This window comes from Papio anubis, chromosome 13 (assembly GCF_008728515.1).
Source record: "Papio anubis isolate 15944 chromosome 13, Panubis1.0, whole genome shotgun sequence".
NCBI lineage: Eukaryota > Metazoa > Chordata > Mammalia > Primates > Cercopithecidae > Papio > Papio anubis.
In genome coordinates, this window is record NC_044988.1 from 32,853,439 (window position 1) to 32,881,263 (window position 27,825).

The 27,825-nt window shown below is 39.5% G+C and overlaps 1 protein-coding gene across 9 annotated transcripts in view; it reads right to left on the bottom strand.

Annotated features, from left to right (window-relative positions):
- The window catches only part of GLIS3 (GLIS family zinc finger 3), a 482,902-nt gene that overhangs the window by 71,245 nt on the left and 383,832 nt on the right, over nucleotides 1–27,825 (bottom strand). For all 9 annotated transcript variants that reach the window (XR_004177861.1, XM_009188825.4, XM_031654203.1 and 6 more), the window contains one exon: nucleotides 3,524–3,668. Coding sequence is in view for 8 of the 9 variants with exons in the window: in XM_009188825.4 (XP_009187089.3) it covers nucleotides 3,524–3,668 (145 nt within the window). In the remaining variant the exon portion in view is untranslated. The remainder of the gene's footprint in view (nucleotides 1–3,523; nucleotides 3,669–27,825) is intronic.

Here is a 27,825-nt window from a genome sequence, read left to right on the forward strand (position 1 = left end):
TCACAAGAAGATCTATACAAGTACTAAGCCTTGAAAGTGGCATTCACACTTCGATCTACAGGCTATGAAATAGTCCCTCTTAGATTATCAGATAAATCACCTAAATTTACAGGCCTGGCCTGGGGCATTATTATATGGAACACAGAACCTTTGAACGAAAGGGCAAAGAAATATAAATGAGCCATCCTTGAGGCCTGCTCTTTGCTGCCTTGGCCTTCCTGTTAGGTTACAACATTGCTCTCAGGTTAGCTCAGCAGCAGGCGTGGAGAGCCCTGGGATTTTCAGAATAGTAGACAAGTAAACACTTTAATTTTATTAAAGTCATCCTCAGCATGGCCTCAAGTGATATTTGGCTACTTTAACCTGGGACACTATTATCTTTCACAGAAATAAAAGTATTTTCAGGCAATCCTTTCCAATCAAGCTCTGTATTTTGAACCTGACAAATTTGTTTCAATGAGGGAAGGCAACACTTCAGGAGATGTGCAAGACTGGTATCTTCCAGAACTGCTATCTTCCCTGTTCATCTTCATGCTATGCAAACTCTCCTTCTCTTAGAATGTTATCAAGCATCATATACTTGACAAGAATTTCCATTGCAAAACCATGACTTCTTCACATCACAAGTCCTCAATCAGTGTGGCTTCTGAAAGATTATGGTGTTCAAAGGCAAATTTTACTGCCTCCTATTCTATGCCCATACATACTCAATGGGTTTCCATCAAAATATTTTTGTGATAAATTAATTTACTAGCACTTAAAGGTAGAAGTGACTGACAATCATTAAACAAATGTTTTCTTGATTTTGTATAATAGAACATAAAAGGGAATAACTCCAAGTACTTTTGCTATTTAGCCAAGTCTTAATCTTCATCAAATTGTCTTAACACTTCAGACTTTACATTTAACTAACTGATGAAGTTTCCTTTTGCACCTTTGGCATTTTCATGGTTTGGCTTCTTTCCATAGATCTAGGGCAAAGATTTGCAGCGGATGTTAATATGTACTCCCGACAAGCACATTTCTAGAACTTTAAAAGAAAGGCTTACAAATTTTGTTTTGTAATATTTTCCCCTGCCTGGTTCTGCCTCTTGGTTTGTTGACTGCTCTCCAAAACAAAAGGCATAATTCATTTTTTTAAAAGGAAGAAAGTGAGAAAGCAAAATCATACCTGAGGGAAGGAGGAATAGGGAAAGAAGTAGGGCTCGGGCGCGGTGGCTCATGCCTGTAATCCTAGCACTTTGGGAGGCCGAGGTGGGTGGATCACCTGAGGTCAGGAGTTCGAGATCAGCCTGGCCAACATGGTGAAACCAAGTGTCTACTGAAAAAATACAAAAAATTACCCAGGTGTGGTGGTTGCACATCTGTAATCCCAGCTACTAGGCAGGCTGAGGCAGGAGAATTGCTTGAACCTGGGAGGTAGAGGTTGCAGTGAGCTGAGATCATGCCACTGCACTCCAGCCTGGTTGACAGAGCGAGACTCCATCTCAATTAAAAAAAAAAAGGAAAGAAGTAGAGAGGGGTAAACTTTCACAGTGATAAGCTACCTGGAGAAGTAAAATTCTGGGAACAAAGTTGAGCAAGATGGTCATCTGAGTGTTTCAAGTGCTCTCAGAGTTACAGAAAATGTGGGTCAACCTGAAGACGCTCCACTGATGGCTGGAGCAACTTAGGTATCCTTGCCCCTTAGGAGGCAAACCTACCACAGCCGGAGGCTCAAATTCCAGAGCTCAACATCTTTTTGAGGACCAAATATAGAAAAGAGTCATGGACAAAAAGTGGACATTTGCTTGGAATGACAAAAACATTTCAAGCTGAACCTTAAAATATTTAAAACTCTAAAACTTTAAAAACACTACCAGACATATAAAAACAGACACCAAGACAAATGTGACGGTTTGGAAAATGAGCCATATGCTGTATGCTACATACAACAAAGGTGCTAATGTTTTCCATAGATATGGATAGCATTGCTTCCCAAACCCATTGCCGAGAGGTTTCAATATAGCCAGACCAGCCCATCACTAGAAACCGTTTATATTGGATGTTAGACCATTTTTCAGTCATTTCTGGTTAGCGTTGACTGTTGACTACTGGGTTCCAGGTCTTAGTAAGATCATAGATTTATGAACTAAAGTAGTAGGGGAATGCTTTACAGGCTGCTTAAAATTGTTTGTTAATTTAATGTGCTGAAATAAATGTTTATATATCAAATATTGAACAAATCAGACATACAAAAACAAAAGCTAGTCATGCTTTTTCATATACATATATATCTAATACAAAATATTTATGTATGTGTTGGTAACACTGCACATTGATATATTTGATGTGTGTATATGCACCCGTACCTGAAACCTCTGTAAGACTGGTCAACGCTTCTTAATCTCATCTCCCTGTGTCTCAAAAAGCAGAGGCTATGTTGTCCCTAACAGTAAGTGCTTAAAGCAACTGATAAAGGTCCAATGGGCCATTATTAAGGCCCAGTTTTGATGACTGATGCTCTCGAAATATTTGCTTACTGCCTTTTCTCCTTGCATCTGAATCAACTGGGAACTGTCAAGTTTAAAACATTATACAAGGATGTCTTTCTCCCATTCCACTGCAATGCATCTGTAAATTTTAAATTATAATGGCTTATTCATACTTTTCAAAAGAAAAAAACAGTCTGCTGCCAAACCTGGCTCTGGAATCAGATGGGGGTGGGGGTGGTATCTGCAACCCACAGAAAATAGAAAATTCTCATTGTCTGGAATGTGAAGCTGGTAAATCTTGTTTTTCATCTTCATAGCATGACTGTAAGAGCGTTCCATATGTAAGGACAATCACTAATTATGTTTGCATAAGTATATCACCATTACAGAGAGTAGAAAATGCATAAAAATCCAGGCTGACTAAAAGAAAAATAACTTCCTTATGGCATATTAATCTCTTCTTCTTTTTTTTTTTTTTTTTTTTTTTTACTACATACATGTAATTTTCCAAATATAGTCACCTATTATTCAAACCTAGGCAGATGGAAGCTGGTCTGGGAGTGTCATCCCATCTCCTTTCCCACAACGGTTGGCAAACATAAATGAACATTCTTACAAGTTGGTCTGCTGTTGTGAAAATTTCCTTAGAGACCTGGGGCTTCCTTTTAAAACATAAAGATGACAACTGTTTCATTAAGAAATCCACATGCAGCCTGCTACCTGCTTAAGGAGGAAACATTTCCTTCGACTCTAAATCAAGTGAGTAAATTTAACATACCTGTGAGGGTTGGGTGCACTGAATTTCTGGCAGAAGTCCACAACTAAAAGAGGTAATGCATTATTTTATTTTATTTCTTTATGAGAAAAAACAATCTGCTGCCACACCTAGCTCAGGAATCAGAAGGGGTGGAGAGCAATTTGCAGCCCATTGATAAAGAACAACACAGATGATCTTAGGAAAATTTTTTCTCACGGGAGCATTCCTTTCAACCAGAATAAAAGGCCTAAAGAAGGGTAGCTGTGGTTGGCTCTGCCTTTGCTGTCTTTACCTGAATAGAGGTCAGGCCCAGGTCCTGGGGAGCGTCCCACGGTCCCTTCAGCAGTAGCATCTCTAGGGGAAGTGGCCGGCTGCAGGGGCTGCACGCTGAGGCAATCCGTGAGCAGGTCTGGATGGAGCTCTGTGCTGGACCGCAACTAAGAGGAGAAAACGGAAGAGACATTGATAAGGAAAGCTAGTCCTTGGAATATTTTCCTGGGAAGGCATCATGCTCTATCAGTGGAACTCAACCCACAAAAATTTATCAAGTAGCAACTACGGGTAAGGCACAGAGTCTTAACAGAGTGTCAATAAAAGGGTCAGTTCTCCAATCCTAACACCTGGCAAGAGCTTCTGGAAAAATGTGGCTAGAGGCGGATTTGACTTCAGTCCTTGATATTTCCACTTACGGGAACTCAACTTCCTATTATACTTCCTTTTATTTGTTCTATATCTTATCAGAACTTGTAGCGATAACAACAACAAACTCAAGTAGACTTAATTCATCTTGGAAAGTGCTTTTAAAATAGAAACACTGTCATGAAAACATCCTGGAGATGATTAAGAAATGCCCATCGAGATTTAACTCCTATAGATTTTCCATGAAGGGAAAATACTCGGGTTAAATTTTAAAATATTATGGAACATGATTCAAAGATAAAACAGTGTGATTAACAGCAACAAAACTCCAACAGTAAGTTACATAAAAATAGAACAATTTAAGTCTTAGATATTAAAGAGTTACATGTAAAAAAAGTCAAACAATAAAAAATGCTAAAATAAACTGTAGGTGAAAAGTTGTCTGATCTTTTAATGAATAAGAATTTTTTAAGTGTAATTGAAATGGAAAAAAAACACAATGTAAGATTTAGTGACATAAAAATATTAACGTCCTGCTTGTACAAAAACATAATACCTTAAAAGCAATCTAGAAATATATTTGTTACAAATATTGCAAATGGTAATCATCTTTGGTATTTAAAGAGTGCGTGTATAAATTGATTTTATAAAAAGACTAAACCTTTAGATACAGAGCTAGAGTATGCTTATGCAGTCAACAAACATTTATTGAGTGTTTGCTACATACTTCTCTAGACCCTAGGAATGCTGACTGCTTTTGTCAAAGTTAGACTCTAGATGGGGAAGCAGATGATGAACAAATAAAATATATACAACCTCAGATGGTGATAAATGCTATGGAGAAAAGTGATGCAGAGAAGTGAGACAGTGAGTAGGAGTAAGGGATGGTGACTTTAGATAGGGGATATAGGAAAGCCTCTTAGAGATGGCATTCATAAAAAGCTTTGAAAGAAGTGAGGATAAGCTGTGCAGACCTATGGGGGAAGACCCTGCCTACCCTGCGGTGTGTCTGGATGTTGTGCGGAGAAGTAAGAGTCAAGTAGGGTGAGCGTGGGGCCTGGGGCCTGGGGAAGAGAAATAGATGAAACCAGGGATGAAAGGTGGGGAGGTGGAAATGGGAAGGAGACGTTGGATAAAGCTTTGACATGAACAGAAACGGTTAAAAAAGAAAAAAAGGAGAAACAGAAATGACAATAAATGTGAAAAATGTTTGGCACACTTGCAAAGAAGTGCAATGTTAAAATGTCTTTTTACTTGCTGAATTATCAAAAACATCAAAAAAAAAAAAACAGTAGTAGTGAAGGTACAGTGAGAGAGGCATTGTTCACACTGTTCATAGGAGTGAATATTGCTACAGTCTAGATGGTATGTGGGAATATGTTTTTCAAGGTCCAGAATTGAAATAATTTGATTCTAGAACTTGTCTTAAGGAAATAGCCAGAAATTTTAAAGAAGATTTTTACCCCCCCCCAAAATACACACATATATATAATAATAAATAGCATTATATATAGCAATACCTAATCAGAAAATGTAACTTAAAATGTCTTAAATGTCTACAAGTAGGGCTAATCAATTATTTTACCTCAATTTGATGGAATATTATGTAACCGTTAAAATGATATTTATGAACATAAAAGCAAAACTCAAAGTTTTATATATATATACACAAAATGATAATTACATAAAAATATGTAGATAAAATATCAGAAAGTAATGTAATTGAACATTAAAACTGAGTTTTGCTTTCAGTAGCACTATTACAAACTTATTTCCTTCCCTTTTTTAAAATCCTTTCTTCTGCCTTCTGTAAGGTCCTCTGAATGGGCTACACCATGGTGGAGCCATTGTGACCCCTGTGACCCACATGTACAGGCCTCCTGGAGTCACAAAGGCTGGAGCAACAGGAGAACCACTAAAGAAGAAGAAACAGCTAGTTCCTGCCTTCACTGATTAACAGACCCTGCAACATTCCACCATTCAGATATGTTCCCGCCCTACCCTAAAGAATCAATCGACCTTTGATACTATGCCTTGCGACCTCCCTCCACCTCGTGACTATGCACCTTGTGACATTCTTCCCCTGCCTGAAAAAACTGCCCCTAACTGTAACTTTCCACTACCTATCCCAAACCTATAAAACCAGTTCCACTCCCACTACCCCTCGCTGACTCCCTTTACAGACAGCCCGCTCGCACCCGAGTGAAGAAACAGCCTTACTGCTCACACTTAGCCTGATTGGGTAGTCTCTTCAATTAGGCACGCGCATAACACTTTCCAAATTTTCTATATTCCAATGATGTACCAAAGCTGGCTTGCACCAATCTGAGGTGTTAATTTTGTGCATCTTTTCCAAACCTTCCATGCAATGATGACAGACTGACAGCTTGAAATCAGTCATAGTGAAAGTATTTATACCATGGAAATTGGTAATTCTACAAATAGGCTTTTTCATCTAAAGAGCTGGTTGCTAAACATTACCAGCACACCGCTGGCAATGACAATGACCAAATTCTGATCAGAAAGAAAGACAAACACACACATACACCAGTAAGTTACTGTTTAGAAAGAAGTATTTCCTGGGTCTCAGAAAGCTTCATAAAGAGACAAACACATGCCCAGATCTTAGCCCAAGAATATGAAAGTGGCACAGTGACCCTAAACGTAAGGAAGGGACATTTAACACAGGTAGTGACTGAGACATAACTTTGTTGTAACTTCCTCAGCTGTGGCACATTGCAATCTCTGACCAGGACTGTCTGTATTAGTGCCTAACTCTTTCAGGACCTTTGGAAGGTATGTTTGTTATTTTGGTACTAACCTAACACATGGCATGTAAGAAAAACTGGAAAAATAATTTCAAGGTTTGGAATGAGTTCTGGTGATCACTTTTAATTTATCTTCCATCATTAAAATATGATCTGGGGTCCATATGTTTTACTAAGGGCAGACATGGATGCTTCTCTGCTTTCTATTACCAACTACTCTAGGGTTTTACAGTTATCAGTACCAATGAGGTCTTTGCAAGGAATTTCACGGCTAGGGTTACTCCTGGCATCAAAGGCAGGCAATTCTTTCTTAGCTTCACTAAATATTCATGTTTTCCAACAGTGTGAGTCCATACAACTTTGTGATGAGAGTTAATTTGGTTTTCTCTGGGATTAGGCATGGTTCTAGAAAGTACTTCTCAAATTGAACAAGCTTAGGAACCTTAAGTTAAATTTCCAAAGGACAGCCATATGCATAGAAATGCAGTCATGATATGGAAGTGTAGTATCCCTCCCAGATCTTCAGACCAGGAAAGGGGCTTTCAGATCCCTTAAGATTTTTAAGCATTCTCTAGTACAGGAATGATCTAAAGGGTGAGGCAGGAGGCACACAGCAGAATCTCTTGGGAGGGGTGTCTTTCAATGTAACATAGTTTTATATTTGGAATAAGAAGCCCAACTATTTATTTAAAAAAAAAATTGCATAATGTATATTTTACCAACATCTTTTTTTTTTTTTTTTTTTTGAGACAGAGTCTTGCTCTGTTGCCACCAACATCTTCTTAGCTGTTAGGAATAAAGAAGATAGAGGGAAATTTTTCAAGGACAGGAGGGAGGGTCTTCACCTGTGGTTCCCAATCTTGGGGATGTATCAGAATCACCTGCAGTGTCCCAACCCAGAGCTGCTGATTCAGTAGGTCTGCGATGCAGTTCTAAGTTCCCAGGTGATGATGCTTCTATTGGTCTGGGAATTACAATTTTGGAGCCACTAGTCTCTAAGAAATTTTATGAGGAGAAAGTAAGATTTTTCTGGTTATGGAAAGAGGAAATGAACTGTGGAAACAGCGAATTATAAAAACCTAGCATTTTTTAATGTACGAACAGAAACCTTGTTATCTCATCTTCCTTGATTAGCTGTGACTAATAAAGATCTTTCTGAAGTAGTGACTTTGGGCCTCTATAGTTAGCAGATACTAGGAAAAGTCACGGGAGGAGAGGATACCTACAAATCCTAGGAATGTCTGCAAGTCATTGGACTTGGAGATACTGGGAAGGTAAGTTCCAACTTATGCATGGATGAATGTGTCATGTTTTGTAGCTTGTTATCATCATAAAATATCTTGGCAATTTTCTAAGATGCCTCCTTGGGACATCTGGACCTTAAAAGTTTAGTGTTATCTCCTGTGAGAAGTAACCATTAAGCCTAGGGCCATACACACAAAAAAACTATTAAATTTCCTATATAACACATCTGACTTTCTTCAGACTTCATAATAAAAAATGGTTAAATGAGGCTCATTTCTTAACAACTTGGATTGTATTTTCTTTCACAGGCATAAAAAAGGTTAAAAAATTGCAATCTAGTTTATTACCTGCTCTTAGCAGAGAGCAGAGGACTTGCCCTTTACAAAGTCTTGACTGCTCTTTGGAGAAAAAAATGGAATTTGAAACCACTGATTGTCAATTCACCTATTTCAAAGGACTGCTGTGTTGCATGACACCAAGGACCTTTGTTCACATCGTAATCTATGTGAACGGCATTCCTGGAATCATTTAGCTCAGCTGCCCTAACCACACTCCATTGGTTCCAAAGCAGCTCTGCCCTGATTTATCCTTCTCATTCATTTGTCGAACAAATATTTCTTGGGCCTCAACCATATGCCAGGCACTGTTCTAGGAGCCGGAAATACAACAGCAATCAAAACAAAGACTCATTCAGAGACGTTTACATTCTAGAGAAGTCAGATAATAAGCAGTAAATTAAGTAAATTGTAGAGAAGGTGGCAAGTGCTATGGAAAAAACAAAAAGAAGATAAAGGTAGATGAGATTGGGAGTGATGGGGAGAATTTTGACCTTTTTGAGAAGAGATATTTGAGGAAAGACTTGAGGAGTTGGAGAAATTAGCTAAGGATGAAGAGGAAGAGAGTTCCAGAAGGAGGGAATTTCAAGGAGGTCAGCATGGCCGGGTGGTGTACAACACTGAGACAGAAGTAAGAAATGAGGTCTGAGGTCACCCTGCAGCCCCCAGTAAGGCTCTTGGTCTTGGTGCAATAGGAAACTCTTACAGGGGCTCCACCATAAATGCCCACAGTCTCATAGGCACTTCGTCTCCCCTTCTTTGAGAGCCCATATGAGCTGTGAGGTGTGACTACTGTGATGGTTGGTTTTAGGTGTGAACGTGCTAGACTTTAGTATCCAGTTATTCAATCACTCATCTAGGTGTGTGACTGCTGTACTGTGAAGGAATTCTGTTGATGGGCTTAACATCTACAGTCAGTTGACTTCAAAAACAGAAGATTATCCCCTACAATCTGGGCAGGCTTCATCCAATCAGTGAAAGGCCTGAAGAGCAAAAGAAACTAAAGTTTCACTTAAAAAAAGAATAAATTCTGCCTCTGGAATGCAGCATCAGTTCCTGCCCAAGAGTTTTTGGCCTGCCCTACAAATTTCTGACTTGTCAGCCCCCATAATCTCAGAAGCCAATTTCTTGAAATTATTCTCTCCCCACTCCCACACACATAATATATAGATATTTATCTTGGTGAGTCTCTTTTTCTGGAGAACCCCGACTGATACAGATACTATTACAATGCACTTTAAAACCACTACCATATGATGGTTTGTTTCAGGTCAGGAAGGAGAGAGCATCGTGCAGCTGAATCCCACAGAAAAGGGCTGGATGTGCACAGTCAACAGGAAACACTTTTAAAGACTGCATTTCAATTAAATAAATATACACCAATTTCTACAGTGTGTTGGATACTGTGTACCTCACAACTCTGTAGGGTACATACTATTGTGACTTCCATTGTAGAGATGAGAAATCTAAAATAAATTACACAGCTACTAAATGTCAGGCTTGGATTTCAGTGTGTTAGAATCCCAAATCATGCTCTCAGATATTACATTACACTGGCTCATAAAATAGCCCATCCTCAACTTTTTCCTTGTGTCCACACCACACTACACTGCACAGGCTAACACACTTCTCTCCGTCTTATGACTTTTTTTTTTTTTTTTTTGAGATGGAGTCTTGCTCTGTCTCCCAGGCTAGAGTGCAGTGATGCGATCTTGGCTCACTGCAAGCGCCACCTCCTGGGTTCACGCCATTCTCCTGCCTCAGCCTCCTGAGTAGCTGGGACTACAGACGCCCACCACCACACCCGCCTAATTTTTTTTTTTTTTTTTTTTTTTTTTTACTTTTAGTAGAGACAGGGTTTCACCGTGTTAGCTAGGACAGTCTCGATCTCCTGACCTCGTGATCCACCCGCCTTGGCCTCCCAAAGTGCTGGGATTACAGACGTGAGCCACCGTGCCTGGCCTGACTCTTTTATATTCTAGCCCGAAGCCTGTCATTCAGAGCTTGTTGTAGGAGGGAAAGAACCTGGGTAGCCAAGTTCTCTGGAAAAGTCTCTAGCATACCTTGTCACCACTGTGTATATTCTGACACCACGCCCTTTAGGGAAAGTGGTCTTTGTTGGAGTAGAGATTGAAGCAATAAAACGGAATGGACCACTTCTGTTTGGTTTTCACTGTCCCCTCCCCTGCAGGTTTGTCACCTGGTTCCATCCTGGCCTAGTAACATGAATGTCTGCAGTTGACAAAAATAAAGCATGGTGCTCATCATTCTTCACCATCTGCATCCTAAGCACACACACAGTGGTCCCAGGGCCCTGTCTCCATTCCCTTGATGATCACCACTGGTTCTCAGAATGGGGGCACTGTCATGGTAACTTTCTGATCCTGAATGAGATGATCTTGACCCAGGGAGTCCCTGAACTCAGTATCCCTTGCTAAGAGAGGATACCTCCCTTTGCTCTTTCTCCTGATTCTGACTTCCTTCCCTGGTTTCTCTTCCTCTTCCCATTCTTCCACTGTCATTTTTTCGGTCCTCACTCTTTCCAGAGAGTTCAGTCAGACTCTGTAGGAATGATGCACACCTCTATCTACATGCTCCCCACATGCTATTTTAGATGTGGAGGTCAGGGAAGGCCTCTGTAGACTGGACATTCTGGGCTGAAACCTGAATGAAGTGATGGAGCAAGATATGCAGAAAGACATGAAATCTACCAAGGAAACAAACTGATGGGTTCTGAAAATAGTCATTGGAGAGGAGTAAGCAAGGGAGCAAGAGGAAGGGTACGGGATGTGGGGCTGGAGAAACTGCCAGAGGTCAGGCCGTGTGAGGCCTTCAAGCACATGAAGATTCCGGATTTGCTTTTCTCGCAATGGTGAACCACTGGAAGTGTGTGAGCAGGAAAGCAAGTGGTTTATCTTATAAAAGATTCACTCTGATTACTGTGCAGAAAACAGGAGGAGGACAGATGTGTCTGGTTAGGGGCTATTACAACAATCTGGATGAGAGATGCCAACGGCTTAGGGGAAACAGAGGGGGTGAGATGTGGTCAGTTTCTCTTTTGAAGGTCAAGCTGAATTCACTGTGTAATATGAGAGAAACACAGGAGCCAAACATGGCCTTAAGTTTTGGCCCAAGGAACAGCAAAGGAGAACAGAAAAGGAGCAGGTTGGAGGTAAATCAGCAATTTGGTTTTGAATGTGTTAACACTGAGATGACTCCTAGACTTCCAGGTGGAGAAAACCTGCAGGCACCTGCACACAGAGGGTGGGTTCACAGAGCACGATGGGGCCGGACCACGAATACCAACTCCTTGCTGCATTTCTGCCTCAGGCTCTTCTCTCACCAGTTCATCCTGTGATATCAAATGGACTCTCCTAAAATTAAGTTTATCATGCTATACCCAAGGTACAAATATCCTCATGTATTGCTTAGCACACAAGTCTCAAAAGGCTAAGACATTAAGCACCTCCATACTGTGACCGCACCATGTCCCACGAATGCATATTTCCCCGGGTCCTGAGAAGAGCCTATCCTCACTGTCTGCAAACATCCCACGTAGTATGCTGCTCATTCGTCCTGCCCGGAACGGACTCCCTCCTCCTAATGTAACTCCTCCAAGATCCTGTTTATGACTCACCTCCTGAGTGAAGCCTCCCCTGACCAAACCCGTCCACGCTGGGCCTCTCAGGGTACAGGAAGAACTGCAGAATCCACTTTCAACACTCCTGTGATTGGACACATGCACTGGGACTTTGTTTCTTGTTATAAATTTAATCTGTACAACTATGTTGGTCAGTCCACAAGGACCAGGCTGACTGCCTCTTAAGCTTTTAAAACTCCACAGCAGCCAGCGGTATGGGACCAGCATCATGGTAAATCATTTAATCACTAACTGCCAATTGGATTTGTAAGAAGGAGTCACAGTTCTTTATGGAAAGGAAGCTACAATCTCTTGGTGAGTGAATATGTCTAAAATAGACAACATGGTCCTTTCGTAATTTACCTTCCTAATAGAGAATTTTCAAAGATTACAGGTGATATAGATGTGGCAGAAATTACTGATGCCCTGCCCAGCACCCCTCTGATCCCTTCGACTGGCAATGTGCTGCCACGCCTCAGCTTTGGTGTGTCCAAGCCCCATATTCTGTGTACTTCAGAGTCAATGGCTAGCATCCCCCACCCCCACAACACACACACACACACACACACACACACACACACACACACCCCAATTACTAAACAGTGCTCCTTTGCCTCAAAGTGAGACAAATGCTGAGATGTTATGTTCCACAGCTCCTTGTGGGATTGGGCTAGGCTAAGACCACCTGAATTGGCACCCGTGCCTTGCTTTTTCCTCTTTCCCCATCCTCTCCTGAGTTCTCTTGCAAGTGCTTGCTTCATAAATCACATGCCCCTGAATCCTGGGCTCACAGTGGGCTTGTGGGGCAGCCAACTTGGCAAACATTCTAAACTCACTTTGATTTGGTTCAAGAATGTCGAGAAGCAATCAGTAGCACTTAAAAGGATGCTCTCATCACATTCATTCATTTCTCTTCTGTACCTGCTTTGCCAGCTTTGTACACCAGGAGTGTGGAAACTAGATGTTTAATGAAAGTGGGGTGAACCATCCTGGATAATACCAAAAGCCTTATTGGGGAGACCAAATTAAAAATAAGACCTTCATTTGCCAGACAATAAGGAGTGAAAGGGGTTTCAGATGTCACTGTGTCCAAACCTCCACCTTACGCCCAACTTCCCTGACAGCAACCTGTAAGTGGCTTGTCAGTCTTTGCTGCTTGATACTGTATAGTAAGGGGCAACGCCCTCATCTCAGTTGTTAGCCTCAACTTTAGACAGTTCCAATTGTCAAAAAGACTTTTTTGTATATTGAGTCCTAATCTGACCCTCAGAAACTTAGAATTGCTTGAATCCTTTTATTCATACACCTGCAGGAAGGCTCATGGACATAGACTTGTGACAACTCTGAGTCTCGGAAAACAATTTGTGAGCCTCTGAGTGTTGGTGATTCTGATCTTCAAAGAACTATTTTAGGGCTTAATTGCCCAACCTATCCAGGTGCAAGTAAACAAATTGGCTCCTTCGTTTTTACACAATCTCCCATTATGAAATATTTGTTTAAAATGAAAGTTTTTCAACCTTAATAGTGAAATCACCTATCAAGGTTTGACAAGGTTCCTGCATGCTGAAATTTGAGCTGCTTCCCTAACAATGCGGGGATTTTCTTCTAATATATGAAAAAAGGCACCATCAATTGTGATTTGTATTTGTTTTTTTTTTTTTTTTTGTACAGGATTATTCTGTTGATGTTTATAAGCTCTTGTAACAAGAGACGGAAATTTTACTCCCATCATTTTCTCATTTCAGATATGATTGAATAATCGTTCAAGATTAAGTGAGTCAAGTGGAAATAATTAGGAAAGGGAAAAAGGCCCAGATTCTTCAATTTTCAGTTCCATTACATTTTATTCTAGGAGCAAAGGAATTCTGTTAGTCTGAAGCAAGCCATACTTCCAAAGAAAAACGAGGCACAATCAAAGACCTTTTGTTTTCCCTTTCTCCAATGAGCACAGTCCATCTGGGTCATGCATGTTTATGCATCACCTTGTAGGGATCCCTTTGTTCTCCAGAAATCAAATGCCACCAAAATATGTTTCTGAAGAAATGAAGCCAGAAGGAAAGAGAGTAGGATTTTTTTTCCCAGAGGGTTAAGGTTTATTACTAGAACATTCTCATCAAGTGTTCTCTGTGACACTTCAAGCAATGTGGATCTTGGGGAATTAACTCGTTGCCAAAAGGCTTAAAAATAATTACAATGAATTAACCTATTATATTAATTACAATTAATTTTCAGTTGAATCTAAGAATTCCATCTTTAGGGGATTCCATAGCACTGGCATGTAGGAAGTGGCTTTGGCATATGATAGGTAATTAATCTCTAACAATCTGCTATCAAATTCATTTCCTTTAGGAATGACCAATTTGCAAAGAGGACCAATTTGCAAAGAGAAATGAGAGTAAAGACTTAGAGAAATGGCATTGGAAGAATCTCTTTGGGAACATAAGTGTCCAGTTGGGTGTTCTGAACATCTGTATAGGGGATACCTATTTGGTTAGCAGTGACTCCAAAGGCCCCAAATTTTATCCATAGGTGATTAATGAACATTCCAAAATATGTGAATGGGTACATATGCTGGGGCATATCTCAATAAGATCATGAAAAATCAGTGTCAGTATGGACACAACAAAACTAATGATTATTTAGTAAAAAATGATGATTTATGGAAATTGTTCAAGGAAACATAGAATTTCAGAGCAAAAAGGAACTAAGGTCCAAAAGCCTCTCCTGCCAACTCTGTAGCAACACTATCCAGCTGAAATTTCTGTGATGATGGAAAGGTTCTTCACTGCACTAATTGGTAGCCACTAGCCACATGTGATTAATGAGCATTTGAAATGTGGCTAATGCAACTGAGGAACTTTTAATTTTATTTAATTTTAATTAATTTTAATTTAAACTTATAGTAATGAAGTGCACAGCACTACTACATACGATGGTAGCAGTCCAGCCTTTGTCTAAATCCTCTTGATGACAGAGAACTTCCTTCCTTACCATTAAGCACCCTCCATTGCTAAACAGAGTTCATCATATAAAAAGTTTTGCCTGAAGTTGAACTATAATCTGTCAACTATAGATCCATCCTCCTGGGGTTTATTCCTCCCCTCCTCCCCCAGACCACACAGAATAACTGCTCACAGTCTTTTACTGTTTTTCAGTATTTGAGAAGCTTCAAAATGCTGTAGTATTATAGAATTTCAGCCATGGAAGGGGCATGGTTTAGCTTCTTTGTTGACCCTCCCCCCTTAGCAGGTTTTTCTTCAGGCTGAAAAAATTTTGTTTTGTTATTTATTTATTTATTTTGAGATGGTCTTGTTCTGTCACCCAGGAAGGCGTGCTGTGGCATGAACATGACTCACTGCAGCCTCAACTTCCTGGGTTCAAGAAATCCTCTTGCTTCAGCCTCCTAAGTAGCTGAGACCACAGGCATGGGCCACCACATCCAGCTAATTTTCAATAATTTTTTTAGAGACAGGGTCTCACCATGTTGCCCAGGCTAATCTTGAATTCCGGGGCTCAATCAATCTTCCCACTTTGGCTTCCCAAGGTGCTGAGATTACAGGCAGGCCAAGTTTTTTACACAGATAAGAGGACACTTAGGTAGAAAGAGCTTGAGGCTTTTAGTTCAACTACTGTGTGATACTGGGCAAGTATATTCACTTTCCTGAGCAGCGTTTTCCCTTCTGTAAAATAAGGATAAAATACCATTTAGTGATCTTGGCTGCTTTGAGAACTAAATCAGATAAGATAGAGAACACATCTACCACTATGCTTGGACACAGAAGTCACTTACTAAAATGTCAGTCCCTGCTCTCTCATATAACACGTTATTCCATTCAGCACCTTAATTACTCTCAATACTGAAGCTCAATGGCCTACGCGTAAATGACATCCAAATATTAATACAGTTAACCAGCTGTCTGACCAGGACAGGATAAATACAACAGAACAAACATACCCTTTATTCTAGGCTTTCTGTCTCTATTCATACAACCTAAATAGTCAATAGCTTTTTAAAATTCATGTTTCTTCCTTCCTTCATTCATTCAGCACATATTTCTTGGTTCTGTACCATGTACCCCAAACTATGCTACGCCTAGGAGATAAAGTGGTGCATAAGACAACTGAAGTTCCCTGCTCTAACATAGTTTACAGTGTGGCATGAATAAAGGTCATCATCAAGTAAAATCCTTAGATCTTTTTCCATATGTTATGCTCTTTGTTTCTGATGGCACTGTATCCTGGGAGGCTACCTTTGTTTTTTTTTTGTTTTTTGTTTTTTGTTTTTACACAGATTCTCACTCTGTTGCCCAGGCTGGAATGCAGTGGCCAGATCTCGGCTCACTACAACCTTCGCCTCCCGGGTTCAAGTGATTCTCCTGCCTCAACTTCCTGAGTAGCTGGGATTACAGGCATGCGTCACCATGCCCGGCTAATTTTTGTATTTTTAGTAGAGATGGGGTTTCACCATGTTGGTCAGGCTGGTCTCGAACTCCTGACCTTGTGATCTGCCCGTCTCTGCCTCCCAAAGTGCTGGGAATACAGTTGTGAGTTATTGCACCCGGCCAGGAGGCTACCTTTCTAAAGCTGCATTGCTGTTGAGTGGTACAGAACCTCTTCTTGGCTACGTATCATTCAACTCAAGCACTCAGCTGGCTACCGTGTACCCTTCTTCAGTGCCTTGTGAAAATTTGATTAAAACATTCTCTGGCATTAAGACCGATGTTAAATGGCCACCCCAAAGTGAGTTATCTACAAAAATTGTCTCTACCCTATGAATTACACTACAACATTAGTAACCACTTACAATAGCCTCTCCACAATATGGATCATAAAATATAAGACCCAGACTACATGGAGTTGAATTTTTATATCCTTACTAATGAAATGTTAGACAACTACAAGAAAGTTGTTTAACATTTCTTTACCTTAGTCTTCTTTGTAATATGTGGATAATAATGGCACCTAATTTATAAGGCTGTTGTTAGGGATAACATGAGATAAGAAAGCATTTCACCAATACATGGTATATAATCAATGTGAAACACGTGCTGCCATTTCTATTATTATTTTTATTAATATTCAGTGTAGAAGCACTGTTACCACTCCATAACATGCACTCCTGTTTTCCTTTTTCTCCCACCCATTTTTGGGGACATATTTTCTCTTTCTTTATCAGCTTCTTCCTTTTGTGTACCACAGTGTGGCAACATGGCAAGGGGAAAAGGATGGAGACTTTGGGGTCAAATAGACACAGGTTCATATCTCAGCTCTGCCCCTACTGCTATGTGGCCTTTGGCAAGATAACCTCTCAAGACTTCAGAACCTTCCTCTGTACAATGGAGTGATAACATTAACTCCGTAGGCTTATAACATAATTACATCAGGTGACCTAAGGATAATGGCTCTTGTTGCATACAATTGATTTTCTTTTTTACTCAAGAAGAGGCTATTGTGTACGTTAAGAGTGAGACCTTTGTTAGTAACACACTGGGGTCTTGCTTATTAGCCTAAGAACTAGCGTCCTGGGCCAGTGTCCTAATCAAGATATGAGCACAGTTTTCAAGGATGCATAGCGCCCTGGAATTATTCTATCTCAGGAGAATGTAGCCAGTGTTCACCCTCTTGGAAGAGATTAAAACATATTAGAAACCAGAACCAACAACAAAACATTTTTAGAGCACTCTGAGAATGTTAACACTTCATTTAGATGTCCTTTTACCAAAATCTGTCCCACTATCTAGCTATGCTGGACAGAGCTGGGGAGCTGAGGTTCAAAAGGATGTTGAAATCAGAAAGGCATGCAACTTGTAATTTTTGTATTGTTACATTTGTAAAAACATAATTTCCTTCCTAAGTCAATATTTTTCTAAAACTGACACTGAGAATCTTACATTTTTTTCTAACTGGAAAATGATACACAAATGACACAGTCAAAGGTGAATTCAAGCTTCATTCAGAAGTACATCTTAAAAGCAGAAGACTAAACTGAAGAATGTATTCTTCTTTTTTTATAAAAACAGAGAAATGTTAATATGGAATTTCACTTTGCCATGAAAAACATCCCCCTTCACCCTTTGGGGCCTGGTTATCGGGTTGTGAAGACTCAAAGCAAAATGAAGGGTTTACTTTTATCACAGCTTCATAAATTCCTCTGACACTGGTTCATTGCACTAATGTGACCACACACATTCCATCCCATCCATTCAAGTGTAGCATTTTTCTTTCTATTCAAGTATTCTCAAGGTTTAATTAAAGCAGCCAGCTATCTAGTAATTACTTCCCCCGTCCATCTTACCAGCTCCGTATTGTCTTCCCTTGAATTGATTTCTGACTACAGTCCCTGCCTATGTTACAGCTTAGGAAGTGTGGGGAGGGACTCAATGTAAAAGTCAGTGGATCTCATTTTCTTTTGCCTTTCATTTCATTAAAACAGATTGAGTGAAGAAGATTTAAGGCTGATTTTCATGTGCTTGAGTGTTTGGACAATTTTAAAAATACCTACTTCTAAAAGTTGAAGGCTGTCGTTTCAGTGGAGAGCACTTGCTTTTTGCTCTCCCATCCATTCTATACTCAACAGTCAGTTTAGCTTTTCTCCTCGTTCAAAGCCCTTTAGTGACTCTCCCCTAAACATTACCTATAGCCCAAATTCATGGGCTTTAACACACTGGCTCTCACCTAGCTTCGTGTCCCATGATTGAGGTCATGCAGAGTCAGGACATTCCTGTAATCTTTGTTTATTCCCATTGATGTCTAATGCTGTACTTCTGGCCACAAACCTCCCTCATCTAGAGTCCCCTTTTCTCTGGACTCTACATATCTACAATAAATTCTGCACATTCTCCAGGGTCCAATTCAATGTCACTTGTCCCTTGAAGTTTTCCCAGGCCTTTCCATTCCAAAATAATTTTATTCTTTTTCATATTCTAAGAACAATTTCTCTTCTTCTTGCTGTTGGCACTCATGGTTTTGTACATTTTATAATAGCTATTTAGAAATTGTATCAATATGTGTGCACATCGTAAAAGACAAAAAAAGGCTTTATAAACAACCCTTGAGTGTTTGATCATGCCACCTAAAATAGTCCTTCTTTTTACATGAAAGGTACTCTATAAATGTTTAGGGAATGTGTGAACAAGTAAATGAATGAATGACAAATGAGTCAATGGCTGCTGAGTATTTATTAATCCATGCTTAACCTTTGGGTTAGGTCCCAAAGACAAATGAAATCATCACATGCAACATCAGGGGAAGAAAAGAATGGGGCAGTTTAAATATGCCTAATTAAATGGTAAACAGCTAGGTGAAATTGAACAGAAGTTTTTTAAAAAGACACTTGGGCAGTTTCTTTCTTTCCTTCTTTTTTCTTTCTTTCTTTCTTTTTCTCTCTTTCTCTCTCTCTCTCTCTTTCTCTCTTTCTTTCTTTCTTTCTTTCCTTCTTTCTCTTTTTTTAGAGATAGTGTGTTTGCTTTGTCACCCAGGCTGGAATGCAATGGTGTGATCATAACTCACTGTATCCTTGAATTCCCGGGCCCAAGCTATCCTCCTGCCTCAGCCTCCTGAGTAGCTGGGACTACAACTGTACACCACCAAATCTGGCTAAGTTTTTTTTTTTTTTTTTTTTTTTTTTTTTAACGGAGAGACAAGGTCTCACTATGCTGCTCAGGCTGGTCTCGAACTCCTGGGCTCAAGTGATCTTCTGGCCTCAGCCTCCCAAAGTGCTGGGATTATAGGCATGAGCCTCTGCGCCCAGCCAAAGTTTATTTCTTTATAATATTCAGCCCACATTCATGCCAAATTTCACTATATAACACTATCCACATTTATACGTTGCCTCTTGGAATATGCAAATGAGCAATCCTTCCAACAGGAAATGCTAATTCACTACATTATACTTCATATCTCTCATTCATCTGGAAGGGCTGGGAACAAATCCAATTTTCCACCTTTCTTCTAAAGATTCAATGTCTAGTGTAAATTTGATAAGTAGAAAACAGATATTTCAAGCTGATTGGGTCCCAAATTATACATCCCAGCCCCCTGTTTGACGGACTACACAGCCAAGATGAGAACCTTCATCTTCTGACCAGGGATTGAGTAAGTGATCAGCTGGTAAACCTGATCACACTGGCCCTGCTCCACATCCAGTCTTTAACACTGCCCCAAAGCCTTTTTCCCCTGATGTAATGCCACCAAAGTAAGAGCTTGCCTGTGGTGTTATTTTCGTCAATGCACAGAATTACTGTCAGTAATTTCCCTCTTCTTGTCTGAGGACTGTGTGTCTTAGAGCAATGCATGAATCACATGACCTTTTGATGCTTTGGTGAAATAAAGCTCCTCTCCTTGGTCATCAGAAAGGAGGCCTGGCTTGGAGAAGTGCCTCAGGGTGAAGCCCAAGACAGGGACTAGACTCTCCTACAGCCTTCCTGTAGCCTGTGTAGACTCTGCCAAAGTCATCTTCATGTTCATCATCTACCATTCCTCCTTTAGGTACTGACACCATTCTGTCTTTCTTCTTATCATCCACCCCCTCCAATTATCCCAATCCCCTCTCAAAAAAAAACAAAATTCCATACCAGAAATTCAGACTAGAAAGTCAAAAATCTAAGAAAAGTGTGGTAAGGGTGAAGAGGACTGCTAGTGGCTGCTCACGGTATACAGATCTCCGAAGCACTGTCCAGGATCGTATTAGTCTTGCTGGTTCTGACAGAATGGGGAGTAACAAGACCGGGTCAAGACGAGGAATCAGGAACAGGTATTATCAACCTTGCACGTTGTCCTCTAAGCTAGAGGACAGGATAGTATTTTTCTTGTCCAGATGCCCTGTTGTCTGCAGGTTTTAGCTTGTAAACTTTTGCTCTCGAGGTCTACAAGAAACTCCAAACTCAGCGGTCTGCTATGTCTAACTCCATTTGCAAATGCTCCAGCTTTCATGATGTTACCTGTCTGTCATAATTATCAGCAGCCCCCTGGAAAGATGCTATTACTGGAAGTAATTTCACATTCTGACATGGCAGGAAGCTAGTACAAGTTGTAGGTACCTCAGATCTCTGCAAAGAGCCATGTATGCTGGTAACTTTTAGTTCACTAAAAATAAATTTATCAAAGAAATACTCTCACATATATATGCTGAAGGAAGGAAAAATGCCATTAAAAGGCATATCTCTCTTTCTTCCCCAACCATCCTCCAAAGAACTAGGGAAGACAAGTCAGTGTGGGGGCCATATTTTTTTTATCTGACTTAAAAGAAAGAAAATCAGATTTTTTAAAAATCAGAAATTAACAAGTAGAACAAGTCTTCTAGTCCATGTAGAAGAAAATCTTAGAAACAAAGAGTAGAAACGTTAAGAAATAATCAGTCCTTCTGAGAATGCTGTTTTACTGTCCACAGAAACTAAAGCCTGTGCTTTTTAGCAGAAACCCAAGAGTCTATTGACAATAGAAAGCACAAGCCTTTGTGAAACTCCTATAGTAATCGAACATCAAGGAAAGGTAGTATGTGAAATACGGGCGACTTAATTTTTCCCTGGCATCACGAAGATCAAAAGAATATCTCTATTCTACCAAGGAGACACCCCAAGTCTTCTACCTCCCCACTGGGGGACCAAGCAAATTCCTTGATTTCTCATGTCATTACCACAGCCTGAAATGATGTAACAATAACAGCAAACAGGGGTGTCCCCCTGCGCCAACTCTCTAATCAGGTTCAAAGTATGTTTTGTTGGTTCTCATTGACGCCACTCAAAGGAACTGGTCACTCGTGGTCTCCAAAGTTTTACAACAAATTGTGTGATTAAATTCCTTAAACACGTCTGTCCATTGCTAATCCTCTTTTGCCAACATCCCTTTCAGAGAAAAATTGCAGCGCTGCATGGTGCCTGATTTATATTTCATTTTGAGAACAGGAAGTAAAAGGATTAAAGTTAAGGATTAAAACACTTACTCTTTACTGCATTTTTTTTTTCTCCTCCCGAATGGCTTCCTGGTTGCCATGGCTACTGTTCAGTGGTCCTTAGCCCTGAATGCACATCTCTTTGCATTAATAAAATATTTTAAATGAGACTTCACGGAAAACAATAGGAAAAGTAGCTTTAAGTTCAATTGCTGTTGAAAAAAGCAGCTAAAATCTTTTTAAAATCCTTTTTCTTTGTCCTTTTATTAGTATATTCAAGAGGGAAACTTGAACTAAAAGACAGCACGGGGACTCTAAAGACGTACAATGCAAAATCAGAATTATTCAGCAAGGGCACAAAGAGATAACTCTGAGATAGTGAGCTGGTACCTTAGCTTACAAACCAGGGTTTGTAGGAAGATTAAGGGTCCCTGGGAATTTCTCAAATGTTGCAATACCACAGAACATTTAAAAGGCAAAAATGCATGTAAATTCAGTGTTGCAATTCCAAATTGGAATTAGTAGCCAGGAAATGAAAAACTGAGGTTTTCACTACCACAAAGTTAACTTAACCATAACAATGTTTTGTATCCAAGTTGCTAGTGTTCCTGGTACCAGCATGTCATAGGAGTGTGGCCAAAGGGGCAATACCATGAACAGCATGTGCTGTCAGAGCTGAAGATGTTTGCATGAACAGTGCACTCAGCTGAGGCTGAGTTAGGCACCCAGAAGAAAGGGTGACATTGACAAGTGAGCAAACACAACTCCATTTGAATTGTTCCTCTAAAAGCACTCCATTGAAATTCATTTTAGAATATACTGCCTACATTCCTTTAAAAAGCCAAGGAAAACTGAGGAGATGGAATATAATAAAACTCCTTTTTAACTTCTATTCTTAAAGCCCAATAGCAGGATGAGCTCCAGTATAAATTGCGAAGTGACTTCTAAATCACTACTCTATCTTTTTTTTTTTTTTTCAATGCTTTCTACTTCCGAGTTTTTCACTGCCTTGTCATCTACTGGTTTCAAGTTATTCCTTTATTCTCTGGGGCCCCACACTGAAATGACCTCACCCAGGTCCAAGTATACTCTATTTCCGACTTCTTTCAAACCCATATCCCTATTGAAACCATCGTTCCTGTATAGTAGCCATAGAAAATAGACATAGTTGCTCCTTGAAAATTGGTAATTGAACCCACATTGAGATATTAATGGGAGCGAAGGGACTGTTGCACTGCCTTTGCTATACAATGAAAAAATAACTAATAGGGATCTTCTGGAGATAATCCTATAACTGAAAAAGAATGATTGTAATGGCGGTAATTTTATGCTTTGTAGAAGGCTAGTGGTAAGAATAATTTCAGGTGGGGGCAGTGAGGAACATCTATCAACTCATGAGATAACTGATGGCATTCACGGGCAGGACTGTAGAATCTCAAACGAATGTGGATGAAAATGTTTAGGGCTAAATGTAGACTGGCAAGAGAGAGAGTCATGTCTTTCAAATATCCATGTTCCCTCCTTCCTGGTTTCAGTCTTTTCTTTTGGAAACTACTTTTATTTCAGGACTATCCTGAATATTTAGGGTCATTTGAGGGCAGGCTGGGATTACTGTTTGGCTGTCCTTGCACATTTGCAATTAAGAAGGACCAACAGGAACTTCACATTGAGAGGTAATTCTCCATGATGTGTCTTGTGAGCAGGGAGGGACACTGGCAATCTTTCTGAACTATCTTTGCAAAGATGCTTTGAAAAACCATGACAGTGCCTCCCTCCTGATCAAAAGGCAAGCATGTTTATGTCCATTATAAAAGATTCAAATTCCCTAAACTCAGAATTTCCCTCTTATAATACAACTTAGTGCCTGGCCCTCTTCATGGTACCTTATGGGAACTAGGACTTAAAAAACTGGCATAAGAAAATGATGATACTCTAGCTACCACTATTACTATAAATAATACACTGTCCTTTGAGACTCTGACCCAGGAGTCTCATGTCTTCTGCCAGTATCCATGAAACTGTGGCAGGCTAACTTGCTAGCGTGTAACCTAGGGTAAAATCTCAGACTCTTTGCAATTCTTGCCCTCTAAAGGGCCACCCCTAGGATACACATGGCATTGAAAACAAAAAACAAAAACTGTGGGGTTCTTATCCATATCATCAATTTGAGTCACTCCCAATCAGTATGCCAGAACCACTGTAGAGGTCCAATTTTCAACCAATTCAGCTAAAGAAATGCCTCAATGACCAATGTTCACCAACCAACACCTTGGAATTAGGGTCTGCCTACAAGACCCCAGGAGGACCCCATAGGTGTGAGTTCTAGAGCTCCTTGGGGTACTTAGCTGACCCTACATATAGGGAAGAGGGTGGGAAAGTGCCCTGAAGGATGGAATGGGGGCCAGTGATCACGTGGATCTCACTGTAGGATCAGGTTGCCCCACCTGGATGGTACTGCTGACCTAGCCACCAAGAGGAGAGCTTACACAATTTTGAATTAGGTACTCCAAAGCATGGGGAAAATCTACCACCATCTCTAACAGAGGCCACAATAGAATTCATGCCAAGAACTAGTTGGTAAGTTATAAAATCTTCAATGTTGGGAAATCAGAGAGTCATAGTCAGAATGGTAAAGCCAAAAGAGCACTGGATGTTGAGTTAGAAAAATGTAGCCTGAGTACAGTTCTACTGCTTACTGAATGTGCTTTGTAAGTCATTTAACTTCTCTGAACCTGAGGTCTTTCATCTCTAAAATGAAATGAAATAGGATCAGGATACCCCAACTGGATGGTACTATTGGCCCAGTTACCAAGAAAGGGGCTTGAAGAATTTCGGAAAAGATACTTCAAAGCATGGAGGCTCTACCATCTCTAACAGAAGGCCACAAGAATAACTGTAATACTCGCCTGGTAGAATTGTTTTGAAGACTGAAAAAGTAAACACACATGAAAATACCCTGCAAACTGGTATTTGGTGATTATTATTGTTGGCCTTCCCATTTCTTTTAAACTATTATTTCGTAAGTAAAGAGAATAAAAATAGCTAATGGCATCCATTATGTTATTACTGACTGTTTTAAATATCAAATCACCCTTTCTTGCTTTCGCTGATGGTTGAAGAGATAAAAGTGGTACTGAGTTTGTGAGTGTTTTTGCTACGTTAAAAGTCTCTAATCAATTTCATGCTTAACATTCTATGGGGAAGGGAAATCATCATGAGGGTAGAGATGGGAGATGGGTAAAATATTATGAAGCATCAGGTTCCTCAGTTCATTTATGCTATGATTTAGGGCTCCCTATGTGTCTGAGTCTTTGTGACTCAGAAATTCAGGAACTTACTCTTGACATATTTTTGAATATAAAAGAAGAGGATTTTTTTTTTTTTTTTTTTTTTTTTAAAGAAGAGGTGGGGGATCATCTTTGGATCCTTGGTTGCTATTTTGAGTACACAGAAATGAAATCCAATTTCTGTATTTGCTTATGTACACATGAGGAAATGAAATGTCAAGGATGTCCTTTGCACTATTATCTCAAAATACAGTTTCTATTCAAAGGCTATGATGGGTAAACATTATCTAAATTCCTATAGCCTAGCTGGTGACTGTGTGCTAGGCTAGCCCAAAGCACTATTGTGAAACAGAGCTTCTTGTCTTCTTGCCCTGCCAGCTCTCTACCTATATTTTTCCTTTTGAGTCTCCTTTTTCAAAGCTCCGTGATGTCCTTAGAGATTTGAAATGAGGAAAACTTCTCATTACAGTAATTTATCTTTTTTACCACCAAACTTAATGATCCTGCATCACAACCCTACAGGACTTTGCAGTATCGTTGTTACTGAATCTGAACGCAAATTGGAACTAAAGTTTTGATTATGCACAGTGGTGTCGTGCATTATTCCTTCAAGACAAGGTGTACAGTTCAACAGCTGCCTGCAATGTGTATCTCAAAATGAGGACAGTTAAAATTGTATTCAGATTACCCACAAGAAACCCTTCTCATTTAACTAAGTTGTGTCCAGGAGAAAAGAAAAAAGCTATGTGCGGAGCACTCCTATATTCTGCAGTTTGGGTTTTTCACTAAGTCCATCCACATGCACGGTCTTATTTGAAGCACACAATCACCCTGTGGAGGTAGGTTGTTTTAGCATGGGAACCTGAAGCTCAGAGAAGGTAAGTAATTTCTCCCAGAGTCAGAGCTAAGATTCACACTCAGTCAGGCACAGTTCCAAAGCCTTACTTGTTCTTTACAAAAAACAAGAACTACCCCATCAGAAGAGCAGTTTCACTAAAATGGGAGAAAGCTGGAGTTTAAAGAAATAGCGGAATAATGAGTTGGCCTTTGTAAAAGTGACATCAAAACAGAAACCTTTAGATGGGGGAGAAAAATCAAAAAATATATAAAAATATACCTATAGTAGATTTTCTATGATTAAAAAATTCTTTACACAGCAAATCAAGTTTCACAAATGGCAAACTACTAAAATATTTGCAATATATATGACAATTAACTAGTTAATATCTGTTATATGTAGTTGCTTCAAATCAATATAAAAATTATCCATAAAATGAGAAAAGACAACAGATAATATAACATTGAAATATAAATGGTTAATAAATTTTGAAGAAATCAAATCTACCAGCAATCTAAGAATGTATATCAATAGTTCATCTATTATTCAACCATCATACTGTGTACACACACACACACACACACTCTCTCTCTCTCTCTCACGTCACATTGGTAAAGTGTAAGAAAAAAGTTGGTTTTATATAGTCCTAACAGAAATTCAAATAAACTGTTACAAATTTTGGGGAAGTCATTTTGGCAATATGTTGTAAGGAATTTATTTGAAGCACTTTAGGATGTGTACTAAGATCTATATACTAGCATATGTGCTATAGAATTGTTCATGATAGTACAATCTTTAAAATAATCTAATTGTCTGAAAACAGAAAATTGGTTAAGTGACATGCAGTGTATCTTTAAAATGCAGCCATTAAAAATACAGTTACTGTCAAGGCAATATATTCTCTATATACCGCTTAGAAGAATCAAAACAGAGGGACCTATAATATGATTGCATATGATAGGAGAAAATATATAGAAAGATAGGCACCAAAGTTAAGCCACTGTGATTCATTGATTGGAAAATACATTTTAACATCTCTGAAATCAAGACAAGTCTCACAATCAATGGTGTCTTGGTTTCAATGAAAGTTTGCATATGTCCTCATTTTTTTTTTTTTTAACACAGATAGGCATCACTTATGTAATTTTAAAAAGAAGAATGGACTCTGAGCATGATATCACAACACTGCTACTACCTGGCTTATGTGTACTTTTTCCACAGGAGGGAGTGGTGAAGGGGAAATGTGCAAAAATAATTACTGGGGGTAAGGTGGGGAAGGATAGGAAAGAAGTTAACAAGAGAGCTCATCTAGTTAGTCAGGGAATTCAAGGTTCTAAGTCTTCACAAACTGCTACTAAAAACACTTGTAAATGTGATTATAAAATTATGCTTTGAAAAAATACAGAGAGATAAAGCCAAAAAATGGAGAAAGAGATGCATATCCCAAATTTCAATGAGGTAAAAAAGATAGAGGCTAAAAATGTATCTAATGACCAGAAAGCTTCAACTTTATGGTTGGAAAGATTCTAGGAAGAATAATGGGTTGCCAAGCAGTAAAGAAGGAAGGAAGTCAGTTGGAGTTAGGATGGGGTTATTGGGAACAACGAGGGAATCCTCCTTTCCTTTTTAGATACCATTAGCGGAAAGCCACTCCTAGAATTCCAAGATAATTAGCAGTCTCTCATGACAGCATTTTGAAAAAGACTGAGAAACCTAGAACTGATGACACCATGGCTGGGTACAGTCATAGGTGGATGAGCCACTGTATCCAAAGACTCTTGATTAATGGAAATATGCCAACTAAACTAATTGCCTTGTCTCCTTTCACTGTAAATACCTAATTCATTTCCCACATTACCACTATAATTATCTTTCTAAATCACAGATCTGACCACTGTATATGTTTAACACCTTAGCAGGGCATATAAGGCCCTTTAGCACTGGTTCCTTTGT